This window comes from Conger conger, chromosome 8, assembly GCF_963514075.1.
Source record: "Conger conger chromosome 8, fConCon1.1, whole genome shotgun sequence".
In the NCBI taxonomy this organism is placed as follows: domain Eukaryota; kingdom Metazoa; phylum Chordata; class Actinopteri; order Anguilliformes; family Congridae; genus Conger; species Conger conger.
Window position 1 is genome coordinate 14,563,995 of NC_083767.1, and position 16,695 is coordinate 14,580,689.

Below are 16,695 nucleotides of genomic sequence, written 5' to 3' on the forward strand. Positions count from 1 at the left end.
ACGCAGGGGGAAGCTGAAATCACTGCCAGCACACCCTCATTAACTGTCCAGTGGGTTCTAATAATCACACATTAGACAATCCAGCGTTATAAACTGTGGGATTGCATCTTGAATTATATAATATACATGAGTGACCACTATATTAGGTATGTATTAGACTTATTCTTTTTACTTATTGACATGATTAGCTGATTAGATATTTGCATTCAGCAGCTGGTGTACAGGTCTACCTAATAAAGTGGTATACATAAGTGTAAACTTGGTGCAAGTAGCCTATGTTTTGATATCTATCTCATGGACAATGAGAGGTGTTAAGATATACTTAATTGAACCCCGTGGGGTAATTCGTCCTCTGCATTTGACCCATCCTAGTTACATAGGAGCAGTAGGCAGCCACCGTGCAGCGCCCGCGGACATGGAGAAACAGAGGCTTGCTGTAAGCGTCATTGTTAATTAATGGCCGCCGGCTTCAGGCTCCATTCGGCGAGGGATCTTAGAGGATTCCCCCTCCGCCGTGAGGTCACCGGGGATTCTCCGGTGGCTCTGCCGTAATGGAGTTTGACGGGCCTCCCATGGTGCCGTGCGGCGCCGTGGAAGAGGGCAGGGGGGCGTGACAGGAGAGAGAGGCCCATGAATAACATCACAGCGGCAGTGTGCAAACTGGGCCCCCGGAGGTCACAGCCATCTCCACACACACGGACGATGAGAGAAACCTAATAGACCCGTTCTCATTCCGGGCTTTCTGGGACATGACGTCTCACTTCTCCCAACGTTATCCTCCTTTGACCGGTCGGAAGTTTATTTCTCTTGTCACTTGAAGGTATTCTGTCGAAAGAAACTGTAGGAAATCATAAGTGACCAACACGGAAACTCGGAGCAGAAATTATTTGGGCTGACAGAGCCACTGCGCTGGTTTCAGTAATTGAAGTGGACAGCAATGTTCTCTCCCTTGTTCGAATCTGCAGCACCACCGTTTCCACCCCATTGTGTAAAAGACATGATTAATAAGTGACTGTTCATATCTCTCTGAGTGCTTACCCCATAAGACAAGCTCTCTTTCTCTCCCCCGACCGAGAGTTTCCTCTGACTCATGGTACAGTAGGTCTAAAAGCATGCTGAGGGCCTCTGTTCTGTACTTGGAAACAGCATGCTGCTCATTTTCACTCCTGTTTCCACGAGTCAGAGAAGTCACGGAGCAGCCACTGTGGGAAGGGTTCGGCGAGTCTTTCCTGGTCTTCTTCATCTCACGGTGTACTTTCTTTCTCCACAGGGATTGGTCCGTCTCTCAGAATGCAGACGTCTTTGTGATGGTGCACCCCACAGAATCAGGAAACGACATCTGAAGCGGACAATGGTCCAGGAAAGGTAGGAATTTTAATGATGTGTAAACGGTGTCCCAGAACTACTGCGCCCATTCGTGTAAGCTTGTTAAAGTAGGCTGTTTTCAGATGTAAAACAGATGTCAATATTTTCTGTGTCCTCTTGCCTGGCAGTCATTTTTTTAAATTATATGCACCCTTTGTAATATGAGTAATTTGAACCATTTCACAAGGAAAGGGAGTTGGCCTGATTGGCTGAGGGCTGCCCTGTAAGTCACATGACTCACAAAGACTGCATTCTCATTGGACTGCTGCGTTGGCAGCTGCATACGCATGCTGTTCTCGTGGCATGCTGAGTATGTCCAGATTTAAAGTTTTTGAATAGTATACAAAGGCAAACTGAAATCTGAGAGAAGGACATTGGAATGCAGCAGCATTTTATGAATGGAGAAAGCCTTGTTTTCTAAGCAGTATCACTGATACATTGCGAGAGCTGAGCTGAAGATTTTGGGGAATTTTGTATCTCTTCAAAGAACTTTGGAATACAACCAGAAGTCTGCCATGTCTTTTATATCCTCGTTCTGAATTCAGAGGTGAGAATTCACTTTAGAAAGCACAGCATTATTTGTTTGCTCTGTGGTGTTAGTTATGATAATGGAAACAAAACAATGAAATTGATGTGCAGGTATTGTCAAGTTTTTTTTTTTTCGGGCAAAGTACCAAATCTGTTGCTTAATTTTGAGTATTACACACGTGATTGGCTTGAAATTGAATTAACATGATTAGACAAAAGAAAATCAGCCTTGGACATTGTAATAACATTTAGTACTCTGCATCCTGGGTCTGAGTTTCGAGAGAGGGAGGGAAACCAGTCGCTCAGTCACATAACCCCTTTGGTTTAGGGGATATACAATGATGTCATGAGAATATTTTTTTGGGGTCTGACATTGTGTGATGTCTGTGTGTGCTCAGGTCTTCGGTGCTCGGACACGCACTGGGCTGGGGGCAAGAGTGACGACCCCGCGTTCCTCCTCAGTATGGTGTAGCCCGATAGCAGCGCAGTCAAGATGATGGCCTCCGTCATCGCTGGTGGCAACCGGGACCGGCAGTCGCTCGTCCTGAGCGGGGTGGATCCGGAGACCTGCATGATCGTGTTCCAGAACCACTGGGCCCAGGTAACGGACGTCCTGTCACTCAGACCACTGGCCACTCCCACTGGGAGCTTGGCCTTTTTGAAAACATTTAGAATTTTCCAGCCCCTACTTTTCATCTCCATTTTGCCTTCATAGTTGGCAGGAGACCTGCTGTCAAACTTTCACAGGGCATGGGTCCAGCACTTGGCTTGGGAACACACACAGTGTTTTGAAAGTGTTCCTTCGTGCTCCTGCAAGCAGGACGTGGACACACTTGGGCTTTGTTTCCCAGCTGGACGGTTGAGCTTGGAAGCAGACTGCTGGACTCTTTGAGCTTCATTATGGAGTACTGAAGTGCAGAGAGGTCTGGGTGGCATGCGGACATGTTTGAATTAGATGTTTTGAGGTAAATAACACATGTGTAGTGCAGGGGGTGGAGGTCGGTGTGAAGGAAATTCCATTGCTTTCTGTGGGACGGGACCTTTAGTCCAATTTGGGGTGGGAGGGGTGTGCCACATTCCGGAATGTTCAGGAGGGGAACTTGAGAGAGAGCTTTGTTTTTGCAAAGGGGAGGAACACACGGCGACAGTTACAGAAAATGTGTGATTTTGATGGTACTGAAGTGGCATTTCAGTGGCAATTAAGTTTCCACTTGCTGTTAGGGAGCATTTCATTTTATACAGTTATTAGGCTATTCAGTTTTATATCAGTTGAAATTGGATATATTTGCTGTGATGTCAAATTAAGTGTTCAACCTTTTATCGTCTGTCTTGTACTCTAGATGTGAATCTGTATAGGAATTAAATTAAAAATAGAAATCAACTAGTCATACTGTAATAACAACAGGGAACAACAATGGGGGTATTCCATTACCAGAAACCCATTGGGACATTAGCCTTTGTTGTTTTCTGAGTGAACCAAGATTTTTCTCAAATGCATAAGGATGTTGTGCTATTCCCCTCATTGAAGAGGACAGATGGCTGCTTGATGAGCTAAATTTCTGTCTCTTTTCAGTCTCTGATAATTTATCTCACAGATTTCTTTCTACATTAAATCCATCAGTAAATCACAGAAGTTAGTGTCAGGTAGTATTCTGCAGTGGAGATGTATTAGTGTGCTCGCTGTGCACTGAGTCCATGGTGTCAGTGTGCTCTCCTGCTTTAGATTCAGCTCTGTGTTCTTCTCCTCAGGTGGTGAAGATCCTGGAGAAGCACGACCCCTTGCGCAGCGGGGCGGGGTTCAGCGGCGGGATGCGTTTCGGGCCCGTCCCGGGCGACGAGGCCAGCGCGGTGCAGAACTACGTAGAGCACATGCTCTTCCTCCTGATGGAGGAGGACTGCGGCCAGGGGGGCGCCATGGGCCCCATCCTGGAGTTTGTAGTGACGGAGAACGTGATGGAGCAGCTCTTCCTCTGGAGCCTGAGGCGCGAGTTCACCGACGACATGAAGGTGGAGCAGCTGAAGATGTACGAGATGCTGGTGGGCCAGTCCCGCCAGCCCATCCTGCACCACAAGCCCGTACTGCGGCCCCTCATGATGCTGCTGGGGTCCTGCGTCGGGGCCGGGGCCCCTGCGGTGGAGGCCGAACTGGTGCTCCTGCTCAACCTGCTCTGCTCCATCCTGGCCAAGGACCCTTCCATCCTGGAGCTGTTCTTCCACACCAGCGAGGACCAGGGGGCTGCCAACTTCCTCATCTTCTCCCTGCTCATCCCCTTCATCCACCGCGAGGGCCGGGTGGGCCAGCAGGCCCGAGAAGCCCTCCTCTTCATCATGGCCCTGTCGGCTGAAAACCAGGTGGTGGCCAGACACATCGCAGAGAACACCTATTTCTGCCCGGTGAGTCCCTCCTCTCTTTCTCTCTCTCCCTCACCCCCCTTCTCTTACCCCTTCTCTCTCTTTCTCTCCCCCTTCTCCCTCTCTCCCTCACTCTCATTCACTCATTCTGTCATTGTTTCATTCTCCACTCTACAATAATAACACTGACTTAACATATTGCATTTCTACACTGGTAGTACTCTAAGACACTGGTATTAAAGTGCATTATTGCCAACACTGCCAGCAGCAGTTTTAGTAGTTCACAGGACTGCATTGAGAACAATAATTTTCTCTAAAACCTCAAGGTATTTAAAGCAATGGTTTAGTTCCTTTGTTGTTTTTGACAGTTTTTGTGAGAAACACTTAATTGTTTTGTTCTGAACTGCATCTCATGTGGTAACACGACCTTGATATGGGACAAATTAAATCTTTTTGAAATGAAAGATATTTGCAATACCAACAAGCATGTATGTTTCTAGTCTCTCCCGTAGTGTTATCCTTATACTATGTGTTACCCTTCAGCTTCCACTGTGTTCACACAATACTGCTTTCAATCTTCAAGTGAGTCTAGCAGCAGGGAACACTAACATTCCTCAGTAATTACAAGTGAAATAGGGCAACACGCTGTTCTCTTCTCAGTGTGATGCTGTGGTCTGATAATTACAAATCAATATCTGCTCCACTGGATCACACACAAGACTGGAAGTATGAAACACAGTCATTTTTCCTCAATTTTGTTCGTTTAAATTGGTTATCAAGTGCCAATTGCCATCTGTAAATTTACTTTTAGTGGTTTTTTCCTACTATACATATTTAGCAATTAATTGTAATGACATGTTTGGCTGTGTTTCCCCTCCGTACTAGATCAAATTATTCTGCCGGTATTTGTTCAGAAATTACGATTCATACATAGTAATACTCCAGCAATAAAAAATGGAGTAAAACAGAGCTTGGAGAGTGAAGACTGAGTGCAGACATTGAAGTATTGCTTTATAATTGAACCGACTGGTTAATAAATTTCAAGTCTCACTGTAGATCTGGCATTAATTGCTAATTGAGAGGTGAAAGTAAATTCCACACTGATGTGCCGTGGTAAATTTAGTCTCCTTGGCAACTCACTTTCTGGGCTCACTTTCTGTTTATGGGAAGGGAACTGATGAACAGGCCAAATTATTTCAGAGAAAAACAAACTGCTGGAGGCCAAAAGTTCTTACAGTAAGTGGTTGCTGCTGTGAAATAATTAATGCAATCAGGTCGGACTTGTTGTCAGTATGCAAGTGGCTTTTGTGTGTCTTCACACAGGCTGCCTGCTCATCTGTCCCAGGAGTTGTCTGTAGCTATATGTTGTAGCCATCTTCCCTGGTACAAACTGCAGATACTTACTTTTCATCATTGTGTGTCAATAATCCTGGTTTTGTAGTCACAGTTGCTCAAACCTATGTTACGACCCATCCTACTTTCCGTGGAATCAAAGTCAGGACAATGCCAGTACAACAAGTATATCATTTTATGATTGTCATGCCAGCCAGTTGTAAGATCACTGAAACACAACACAGGTATTTGGTACAGCAACCTTCAAAATACTGGTCGTCTAACCTAATACCCTTGGGGGCCTTGACTTGACGCACACGTCCATCTTATCTGTGAGGCTCCATCTTATCTCTTTGTTCCAGAATGTGTTGTTCATCAACAACACATGCTATTAGTCTTACCCGATACCTCGTGGCACCTTGGTGTCCAATCACTGAGGGCACTGACCTATCCAACCCTGGGCCTTGACCTCCAGCTACGCAGTTTACAACCCAACCCTGATGACCAGGTCTCACCTGCTTTACTATGCACACAAACAAACAAACCCATCACATGCTCATCTGAAAAGCGTTGGCAAGATAGAGTATACCTTTTAAACATGAGCAAAAAAATATTATATTTCAAAAAGGTGAACCTGAGTGTGTTGACGTGAATTAGTTATGTGAGTTGTTTGGCCACTTTCTCTGAATCATCTCAACATCTAGTACTGTTGAAGGGAAGATAGACACTGTATTGATTGATGGAACCTTGTGGTTCATCATTTAGAGAGGCCTCTGTGTAATATGACGAGTGAGAGACATAAGGCAGAGCTGATTATGTCTTATGTAATGGCCTTAATGTGATTAAGCCACATGGGAGAAAACACCACAAGGCTACAGGATTACTGGCCTGGAGTCTGTTTCCAGTAATAGAGGTGACTGCAGGTGTAAAATATTCAGTGTAGTTACTGATGCACCCAACTACTGGTGTTCTGAAATAATCAGAAGCGCGTGTTCTGTCTTGCTTTTCGCGGTGATGTTGTTTACATTTGATCGGTTGCCAAACAGACACTAATTCAGTGTCTCATGACGTGTAATCTATTCCAAAGCATGTTATCCATTTACACTGAAGCGGGATGTTTAGTGAATGTGTTTGAGTGAAACAGCAGTGGTTCAGTTGAGAATCAAAGCTGACTCTTGGGTTACAGGTCCAGCTACTTAACCAGAGCCTCAGCCCTCTGGTTCTACTCTCAGTTCATAGTTGGTTTCTTCGGCTGGTGCTTCTGCTGTTTGATGTGATTCTCTCTTCTAGCATTAATAAAGATTATTAGATTATTTGATTGGAGACCAGGGCAAAAACAATCTGAGGGCTTTTACCAAATTGTCCTGAGAGAATATTTCTCCTTGTTAGCTTGTATGGAGGTCTTCAGTGCAAGCAAATTGAGTATTTCTTCTTGTTTTCTTGTTTTCCCTGGTGTTAAATCCAGCTATGCCCAGCTTGAAAGACCAGCTACTAGCTGTTTTAAAACATAGTTTGAGCTGGTCAAACCATCAAGAGTACGGTTCTGGCCTGAACTGGTCAACCATCTACCAGCTGTTTCAGAACCTAGCTTGAGCGTTTTTTTTCCGGCAGGGTTCAGTAGACTGAAGGAAAGTAGTTCTCCTGATTAGTTGCTGATTTAATACATTATCCCAGCTTGTCATGGAGTAGCAGTGAAACCAAAAACAAAATCCAGCTGACATGACGGTAGCCAGTACAATACCATAATACCTCCCTCCATAGTATAAAGGCTTAACACAGGCAGCATTATTTCCAGGTTTCCATTATTGTAGCATTATTTCCAGGTTTTTACATTCTCATGTTGTGGGTTTGAAAAAAGACATCAATCATGTTTTTAAAATATGTTGTATCATTATATTATATTATTTAAACCCCACTCCACCCCCTTCATCAGATATTTCACGACAGGCCTCAGTGTAAATCCAGGCCAGCAGAAGCAGAGCTGACCTCATTTGAGAGGCGGATTAAGGAGAGATGTTCGCTGATTGCGCTGAGCTCCCCGCTCGACCCATAATGTTGTTGTTCTTGTTGTGTTGATGGTGATGGCTGCCCCCTCTTACATAACCGGGCAAGGGTCATGTGGGAGCAGCAGTTGCTCTCCTGTGCGGCCGGCAGTGTGGGTGGGTGGCATTGCAGCCTGGGTGATTTTGGAATGGGGCACTGGTCATTTGATTGCCTGGTTCACTGTTTCTCACCCGTTTCGTCATTTTCTTCACTATATAATTGCTCAGCAGGACACACGCTGACAGTGTGTTAAATCCAAATGCTTCCTACTCCCACTTGACTCCTGTGTGTTGCTTCATGAGGGCTAATCGCAGGTTAATTTGCTGTGAAAGTAGAAGGACTTCCAAAGTAGTTTCATCAAAAGTAGAAGTGCTTTTTATATGAACATTCGATAAAAACAGTACTGTGTGCTGTTGTCAATATACATGGGCATGTCAATGACACATACATGGATTAGCATGGTGACAGTGATGAACGCTGGTCTGACTGTGAATGTGTGTGTGTGTGTGTGTGTGTGTGTGTCCAGGTGCTGGCGACAGGGCTCAGTGGTCTGTATTCGTCCCTGCCCACCAGGCTGGCAGTACGGAGCGAGGATTGGCACTGCCTCCAGGCAGAAGACTGGCAGCAGATTCCCGCTCTGGTGCAGTTCCTCCACTCCCTGGAGTTCTGCAACGCTGTCATCCAGGTGAAGATCCACCCATTAGCACAGACTCTCCTCCTCATCCTCCAGACCGGAGTGGCTCCTAAAGCTCTCCCTTTTAGGGGCCTGTTGGCTGCCCTCCCTGGCCCCATCAGCAGTATACTGCAGTAACAACATTTCAGCATCAGGGCAAACGGCCAGAAAAGTTGTAACTACCAAGGCATGCCCCAGTCTTCACATAAAAGAGATTTTGCCACCAGTGAAAGAGATTCTGAAATCGCCTGCTATGTGACGGATGGTACGGATGGTGTGTAGAGACTCACAACCTTTCTGTGTGTTCCTAGGTGGCCCACACCTCAATCAAAAACCAGCTGGTGGGGTACATCTATAATGGCTTCCTTGTGCCTGTACTAGCCCCGGCTCTGCACAAGGTCAGTTTGCGATCGCTGGTCTCAACCACAGATTTTGTCCCTGGACTCTGAATGATCATGGACTTGAATGGCCAATCAGATTATACGTTTCTGCACACATACACACGCACATACACACACATACACACACAGTGGCACACTTATTATGACACCATGTTGCTGGGAAAACCAGAATATAAAAGCACATTTAGTAAGCTCATGACATGGCATATGCTTGCATTAAACTAATACAGCTGCTTATGTGCACAATTACGATCATACGTTTCGTGGGTGCACACTAGTGTGACCATAATTATATATCTACAGTGAAAAGCTTTTCTGAGTAAGCAAAGAAACACAGGTATGTGACCATGCTAATTTAATCAGCGATGTGAGTGAGCGTACAGTGTGCTGAGTAAGGTCACTTGATTAGCCAAGCACCAGAATGCCATGCTATGTTGTGCTCTCACCGCTCACACCAGCTGACCGTGGAGGAGGTGATGACCACCACGGCGTACCTGGACCTGTTCCTGCGGAGCGTGGTGGAGCCCGCCCTGCTGCAGACCTTCCTGAGCTTCGTCCTGCTGCACCAGCACGAGAGCGTGCACATCCTGGACACGCTGGTCAGCCGCATCAACACGCCCTTCCAGGTGAGGCCACCAGCGCATTCCTGCAGGGTCCGGTAACAATGGCGCCAGAGTTTACATCTCTGATGGCAAAGAACATAGCCCTTTCAGTCATAGCACTCATAGAGGGGAAAGCAGCCATCTTAGTATCATTTTTTTAAAATTCCACCATGTGAAGAGTACACAAGAGTGGAAAAATATAAACTAAACTCAGACAGTGGCTGCCCACATAGTATTATTGCAGTATTATATGTATAAGTGATAATGTGAGGAGGCAAATTAACCTTTTTTCTTTCTTTTTTTCTTTTTTGTAAAGGTACACTTCTACTGTTCGGTCCAGATTTAGTATTGCCGAAAGTAAAGGTGTCATTTATAATTCAGCCCTTCAAATAATTTAGTAGCCGATAATTTTAATGTTTAATATGGACTTGGGGAAAATTTGTTGAACAATGAGCAAGCTTCAGGCAGCTACCAAATGTGTTTAAAGGCCAGATATTCACAAAAAAGATTGATTCAACAACATTATTTGCTGTTATATTACTGCAATCCTCTCACCAATAGCAGTTCCCCTCAGGACTTATTTTTAAGGACTTAGTTTTTTGACAGTTAATTTAATCCTTCTTAAATGACTGCTCAGCTGAAACAAAAACATAGTGGGTCCCCAGGATTGAAACATTAGCATGAAATGAGTCATAATTTTATGACTTGTTAGGTTGATTAAAATATACAAAGTTATATATCAAAGCTGTACACACATCATAAAATGAACTAATTAAGATTGGCAGTTGATTATTAATGACAGTGTTCTATCCTGCATGGGCGTGCTGTGAATGGTGTTGCTGCATGAAGGTGAAATGTGAATGTGAGTCTGCCTTTTTCAGCTGGGGACCGTGTCATTGGCCCTTTTCCGAACTCTGATTGGTTTAAACTGCGAGGACGTGATGCTGCAGCTTGTCTTGAGGTGAGCATTTTCAAATATTTCTCCCAAGTACTGAGAAGTGAAAGAAAGGTTGCAGAATGTGGAAAAAAATGGAAATAAATATATTATCAATATAGTGCAGCACTTCACAATATGTGGACAAATATACAAATATGCTTCAGATCTTGTGATGTCTAAAAATGATATATTGCAATTAAATTTCTTTCCATTATATTTTAAAAAAAAGTTCCTGTAGGGGATATGCCCTACTTATTGAATGGCAAGGACTGATAATTAAAATGTATCCTTTATAATAATCCTCACATTCCTCACACGGGGCACAATGTATATTTCATTTTCAGAAGGTTCAGTCTCTTGCAACAGAGCTCAAGGACAGAAAGTGCAAGGAAATTAATTCTTATAATCTTAGCCCTCCAGATTTTTTTCTTTTAATCAGTAGGCCTGGACCCTTGAGTGATAAGAAGGTTCTGATTAAGGTGCTTGTGTAGTGCAGTAATATGTCAGCAGTGATTTTGACTTTGAGTGGCAATGAGATGCTTAATTGATGATAGCAGTACCCAGGGAAGCTTGGTTTGAACTGGCCAGATAAGCCTCACCCCATCATTCCCAAGTGATTCCTCTGGTTGGTCAAGCATACCTATGATGTCACCCGGGCCTTGTAGTCCTCTGAAGCAGTAGCTTAAGTGACTTGGCAGGTGGCCAATAGAGTGAAAATAACAGCTGGCTGACTTCACTGCTCCAAACTGTAGAGGAAAAAAGCAATACTTGGCTGTATTGCTCTGCAAGGTTAAACAGCTAAATAAATACACATCTAAAACATGGTACAAGGAATTATTTTAGGAAGATAGGGATGATGATTTACAACATACCGCTTGTCTCAGCATCTGTTCAGCTGAACTTTCCCCTCCTAACAATGCTATCTGGGCCAGGTTCTCTGGGGTAAGCGCTAATGAGATGAGCTGTGCTTCTCCAGGTACCTGATCCCCTGTAATCACATGATGCTGAGCCAACGCAGGGTACTGCAGGAGAGGGACTGCTATTCCACCTCCGCCGCCAAAATTCTCAGCCTCACCCCCTCCTGCTGCAGCCCAGAGCTCCAGCTAGACCGCATTCTCTGGTCGAAAAGCCTGGAGGGCCCCCTCCCCGGCCACACCGGTACGCCCCCTCACTGTTACTGTACACAACACACTGTTTCAGAAGGGACCATTTCAGATTGGGTTTCCCACAAAAAAAATGTTCACCTAGCAATGCTCATGGTTGACCATGCTGTAAAACATATTCACATTCAGTGGAGCAAAATTAAGTGTAATTAAAGTAATGTGATGTAATTAAAGTCACACTTACCTGTCTGTGTGAATCTAATGAATGTTGCAATTTAACTGAGCACGGAGCTGGGACGTTTCGTGCAATCTGTTTTAGCTCTCTAGCCAATTACCTGTTGGTAGTAGTAACACATTTAAACGGCTGACAAACTAAGCTGTTTTGATTATACATTATAGGAAAAAGCTAGCTTAAGTACCGTAGCTATACAATGGCTGTATGAGGGAATTTGGAGGTGGCAGTGCACCAGACCCCAGGGTTGTCACCTCCAAATGATCCCATACAACCGACACTGACCTGATTAGATGGACTGAAATTGGAATTGGCCATGTTGTTCCTTATGAACCCACACTGAGCCAACTAGACGGGGTTGAACTCCCCATTTTGAATCTGGTTCGACCAAAGGTTTCTTCCTGTCTTCTTGGAAGTTTTCTTTGCCACTGTTGCAAATTAATTGGTCTCTAGTTTGGGTAATATTCAATATTTCACTTCCATTATCTGACAGTTTAAAGTTAATGACTGTGCCATAATTAAAAAAAATTCTAAAACATATTTCCCCCAATGGATATGCTTTTTATTATATATATAAACTAGTGGGATTATGCAAATTAAGTCTTCTTATGAAGTAAATTAAGTCTATGAAGTCTATATTTATGCTGGTTGTAAACCCCCTGTATTTCCATCAATAATATGTGCAGTTATGTGAATGTTTATAATGGCTAAACAGCACTCTTGTGTAGGGCGGTTACAGGCACTAATATCATTGTACTTTGAATGGGCTGTTTTTCCAGGTTCCCATGTATGGCATTTAATGTATTATATTTACATTCATATTATATTTCAGACACAGAGAAGCTGTTCTCAGATGAGGATGGTACTGCATTCTCCTGTGTCATTGGGGCCCAGATTCTCAAGGACGTTACCTACCTTCAGTACCTGCACGATGCCCATAGCTGCATCGCCTCTTGCGTCAAGGCGTGTCGTGTGTGGTCAGCCCCGTATGACGGCGTGGACCCTCCCCCCGAACACTGCCAGGGCCTCTCCCTGGACGAGGGGGGGAAGCATCCTTCCAGGAGGACGCAGAGACCTCGGCCCTCCTCAGACCTGGGCTCCGCCGGGGAGCAGGTCAACCACCTGGAGCTGGAGTGGGACGATAGTTACGATGCCGTCCTACCCCCCGAAGAAGAGAGCGGCCCCGAGACCAGGCCCTCAGTTCCTGCAGAGCCCCCCAAGCACATCCAGGAGATGAGGAAGAATGCCATCATGCTCATCAGAGGCTCCTACATCGAGGAATCCGACTTCCAGGATGACGTTCTGGTCTACAACCTCATCGCACAGAAGGACACCAAGGATGTAGTGGAGCCTAGCCGGCCAAAGGCCCAGAACACAGCGGCCGTTAAAAAGCACCAGCAGGAGGAGGGGTTGGCTCAGTGTCAGCCCACCCAGCCACTAAGTAACGGCCTGAGCTCTCCACAGCACCACCCAGAGGTGAAAGAACAGAACAACAACGCCTGTGACCACAACTCCAAGCTCCATGTTCGGGCGAGTCAGCCCGAAGATGACTTCATGTCCCAGTACTACGAGCTCATCCGCACTTTGGGGGTGAACCCAACAAGCCCGGTGAAAGGAGAGGGGCAGTTCCGAAAGCTGGTCAGCCCCGCAGAAGAAGACGAGGTGGACTTTACGTCGTTCGACATCGACTCGCCAGAGCTCGAGAAAACTCCCTCACCCTTTGGGTCAAAGAACCACAGCGGGGCCTGGAGTCAGGCAGTACCTTTCACCGGTGAGAAACAGGGTCATCCACTGACCTTCACGCTATTGCACGAGCATTTGTCAGTACACTCATAAATCATATTTATACAGCCTGAGCTGGAAAACTATGATGAATTACCATCCCTGGGAGATGTTGGGAATACAAACGTGGTGAATATTGCTCAGTGTAGCATTTTCTCAGCTCTCTTGAGTAAAACACTGAAAGGGAAATGTGGGTCCTCTTCCCCCACAGGGCCATTCATCAGCGTGTTGCTGTCCCGCCTGGAGAACATGCTGGAAAACTCCATCCACGTTAACCTCCTGCTGACGGGGATTCTGGCACAGCTAGCCGCCTATCCCCAGCCTCTGCTGCACTCCTACCTGCTCAACACCAACATAGTGCTCCAGCCGAGCGTCCGCTCTGTCTACCAGGTACCGCACCGCCTCTTCCTGTTCCTAAGTACCCGCGGCACAGCTCGCTTTTATTTATCACGCATCAGATAGCGCAAAGTGTGTTTTTTCCCCCGTTAACCTGTTCATCCCCCTCGAGAGTATGGGAACAAATGACTACCACTTCCTCAGATGTGAAGGAGAGAATGCAGACTTCCTGCTAGCTATTTGAAAAACAGGGCTGTGTTTTTCTCTGTGATTCTATGATGATGCAGAAATTGCATCATGTGGATGTAGGGATAAAAAACATGAAATGAAAAAATGTCATGGGTAAAACAATTTATGAAAGGGAACATTTTGGTTAGGTCAGGATAACCATATAATGAACCTGAATAATAATTATTATTGAGCAAAAATAGAGATATTTTGACAAAAATGGACTAGGTTAATCTCCATACAGCTGAGGTTTTACCTGGATATAGCCTGGAAAATGTTCACTTTTCAACCACATGTAGCCAGGTTTTCACATGAATGCCTAGACACCATTTCACTTTTTTTTACCTACTTTTACCTACCTACTCATTCCAAGTGAACAAAAATGTTCACTTGGAATAGTCATTCTTTCTAGGGCTTCCAGCAATATTATAGTAAACTATTAGTTTATAGTACCAGACAGCTATGATAGAGTCTGTGCGCTTGCATGTGTGAGTGTGTGTGACTGTGAGTGTGAGTGTCTGCTTGTGTGTGGGTGTTCCACACGTGCTTGCAGCTCCCAGGACACCAATTAGCATAGCAGGCACTAACCACACACCCTGACCCCCATCATTAAGATGATGTGTTGTCTCTGCTGATGCCTGTCAAATGAACGAACACACCAGTAACCACACCAGTCAGAAAATGTGGAGACATGATTGACACAACTGAGGTGGGCCTGCAAGACCCGCTGTTATGATAATAGCTTCAATCACATAGGTTGTTTACATAAGAGAAACACACATCAGCCCAATTAGCTATGACAACACAAACACCGTATGTTCAAACTAAAAAGCCATTGTCAGCATACTGATGCCTTGCTTTGTTCAAAATGTTTAAAAAAACTAAAAAAGCACACAGACTGTGTGCATAATCTGCCAGCATGTTCCATGTGGCTCCTTCATGGATATGTCCATTAGTGTGAGGACACCAGTGTTGGTATTGCTCATGGGGTTTCCTGCATAGGTCCTTGCGTCTGTGAAGAACCAGGTCGAGCAGAAGGCTGCAGCCAAGAAAGACTTCCCAGAGCTGGTGAGGGCTGTGCAGCAGTACCTCTTGGCTAGAGACGACGTTCTGCGCAACCGAGGTGAGCTAGTCCTGCTTGAACCCTGGCCCGTGAACCTTACTGTGGAGTTTACAGTCACCCAAACCACTAATAGAGTAGCTCATCTGTTTCTATAAGTAAGCTATTAAATGTTTTCATTTTAGTGGAAAATTGATTTACATTGTTTTCAATGAGAGCATTAGAAGTGTAAGGTCCTACATAAGAACTATACAAGTCTTATATATAACTTGGTAAGCACTACATAGCACATTCATAATCACTATAAGCATTCATATGTGCTTATGTCAATAGCCACAAATAGGCATACAGTATGGCATGTTATATAAACATTGATGCAGCAGGTGACATTACCATGACATACCACGTAAACTCTCAGAAGATATTTATGTTGGTTATTGACATAAGCCTGTAGTTATGTAGTGCTTATGAATGTACTATTTATTTCTTATGAAGGAGTTACACAGCCCTTCAAATAAATTGTATGTTTCCAGAACATTCCATGACCAATGTTTGTTATTCGCAGAGCTACTGCTCTCGAATGGAGACTGGCTTCCCAATGGACAGGAGGACAGGACACTTGTTGCCAGCAGGATTACGAGGAACCTGCCGCCCCCTCCCAAAATCCCTCCCCAGCTCTGCAACGGGGTGTTCGCCACGGCCCTCTTCGGTGAATTTCTCAAAGAACTGGCGGCCTTCGCTCAGGAACACTCTATCCTCACACACACACCGCAGGAGGACTAGAGCTCTAATCTGTGTGTGCATGAGTGCATGTGTCTCTGTTTTACTTTTTCATCTCTGGATATCTGAATATTTTAAAAAGACTTTTGAAATCTATATTTTTATCTCATGTTCCTGGCACTACTTGATGACAAAGATACCTCTTTGGTGAAGTTTTATTTACTGTCTTCAATTTTCTTTCCAATTATGCTTTTATTATGTTTTCTTGGGGTTACAGTAAGAGCACTGTACACAAGTTCAATTAATTTCGGTTGGGGTGAATTCATCAGCACATATAAGAACAAGGCAAGGCAAGTGAGGGAGGGGAAGAACCAAAATGGGTGAAGATTTTTAAGCTCAATACATAACATTCACGAATAGCTGTGGCAAAAGGAAGATGATAGAAAACATCTCATTCCATAGCACATGACATCGCTAATGGGTGTCTTCAGATTTAAAAGGGATTTACTGTATACTGTAACTATCTTGGTTACACCTGTCCTAATGCACCAAGTCAGGAAAAGCCATTATTCAACACCTCCCCAAAACTTTTTTTGATTGCGTTTAACTTTTTATGTAATTACGACAAGCACAAGAGCACAAGTGTCAAAGTACTGCCTCTCATTCACTACTGACGAGCCAGGGATGCATGCAGTTTGCATCAAAATAACTCACAAAGAATGTGATCTGAACTTAATGAAAATACTCTTTTCACGGCTATCAAGAGTAGCATTCTCGCAACTAGTAAAAAAGGATGTTTACAAAAACATTTAGAGCCTTCCCCAGGGTAAAAACTGTTGCAAATCCACAAAAGCCTGGCCTAGCATGATTTACAGAATATTCCCTGAGCAGCAGTAGACCAAAGTGGTCTGTGTCATCAGCAATACCTCCTGGTACACGGGGTTACTCTCTCAGTGTCGTACAATAGTGCGGAACAGTGAAATGATCAATGATCCTCCTGC

The 16,695-nt window shown here is 44.6% G+C and overlaps 1 protein-coding gene across 1 annotated transcript; it reads left to right on the plus strand.

Annotated features, from left to right (window-relative positions):
• The first annotated feature begins 2,386 nt into the window (after positions 1 to 2,386).
• LOC133135730 (FHF complex subunit HOOK-interacting protein 1A-like) lies at positions 2,387 to 15,757 on the plus strand. Its single transcript, XM_061252962.1, has 11 exons — positions 2,387 to 2,494; positions 3,643 to 4,287; positions 8,147 to 8,305; positions 8,605 to 8,691; positions 9,153 to 9,320; positions 10,178 to 10,257; positions 11,210 to 11,391; positions 12,401 to 13,339; positions 13,562 to 13,740; positions 14,917 to 15,037; positions 15,540 to 15,757. The coding sequence occupies exons 1-11, from the start codon at positions 2,387 to 2,389 to the stop codon at positions 15,755 to 15,757; spliced, it is 2,886 nt and encodes a 961-aa protein (XP_061108946.1).
• Positions 15,758 to 16,695: the final 938 nt, after the last annotated feature.

Coding starts and splice junctions, on each gene's coding strand:
- LOC133135730 (XM_061252962.1), top strand. CDS start 2,387: ATGATGGCCTCCGTCATCGCTGGTGGCAACCGGGACCGGCAGTCGCTC. Junction 8,692..9,152: donor TAGCCCCGGCTCTGCACAAG/GTCAGTTTGCGA, acceptor CGCTCACACCAG/CTGACCGTGGAGGAGGTGAT. Junction 15,038..15,539: donor CGACGTTCTGCGCAACCGAG/GTGAGCTAGTCC, acceptor TGTTATTCGCAG/AGCTACTGCTCTCGAATGGA.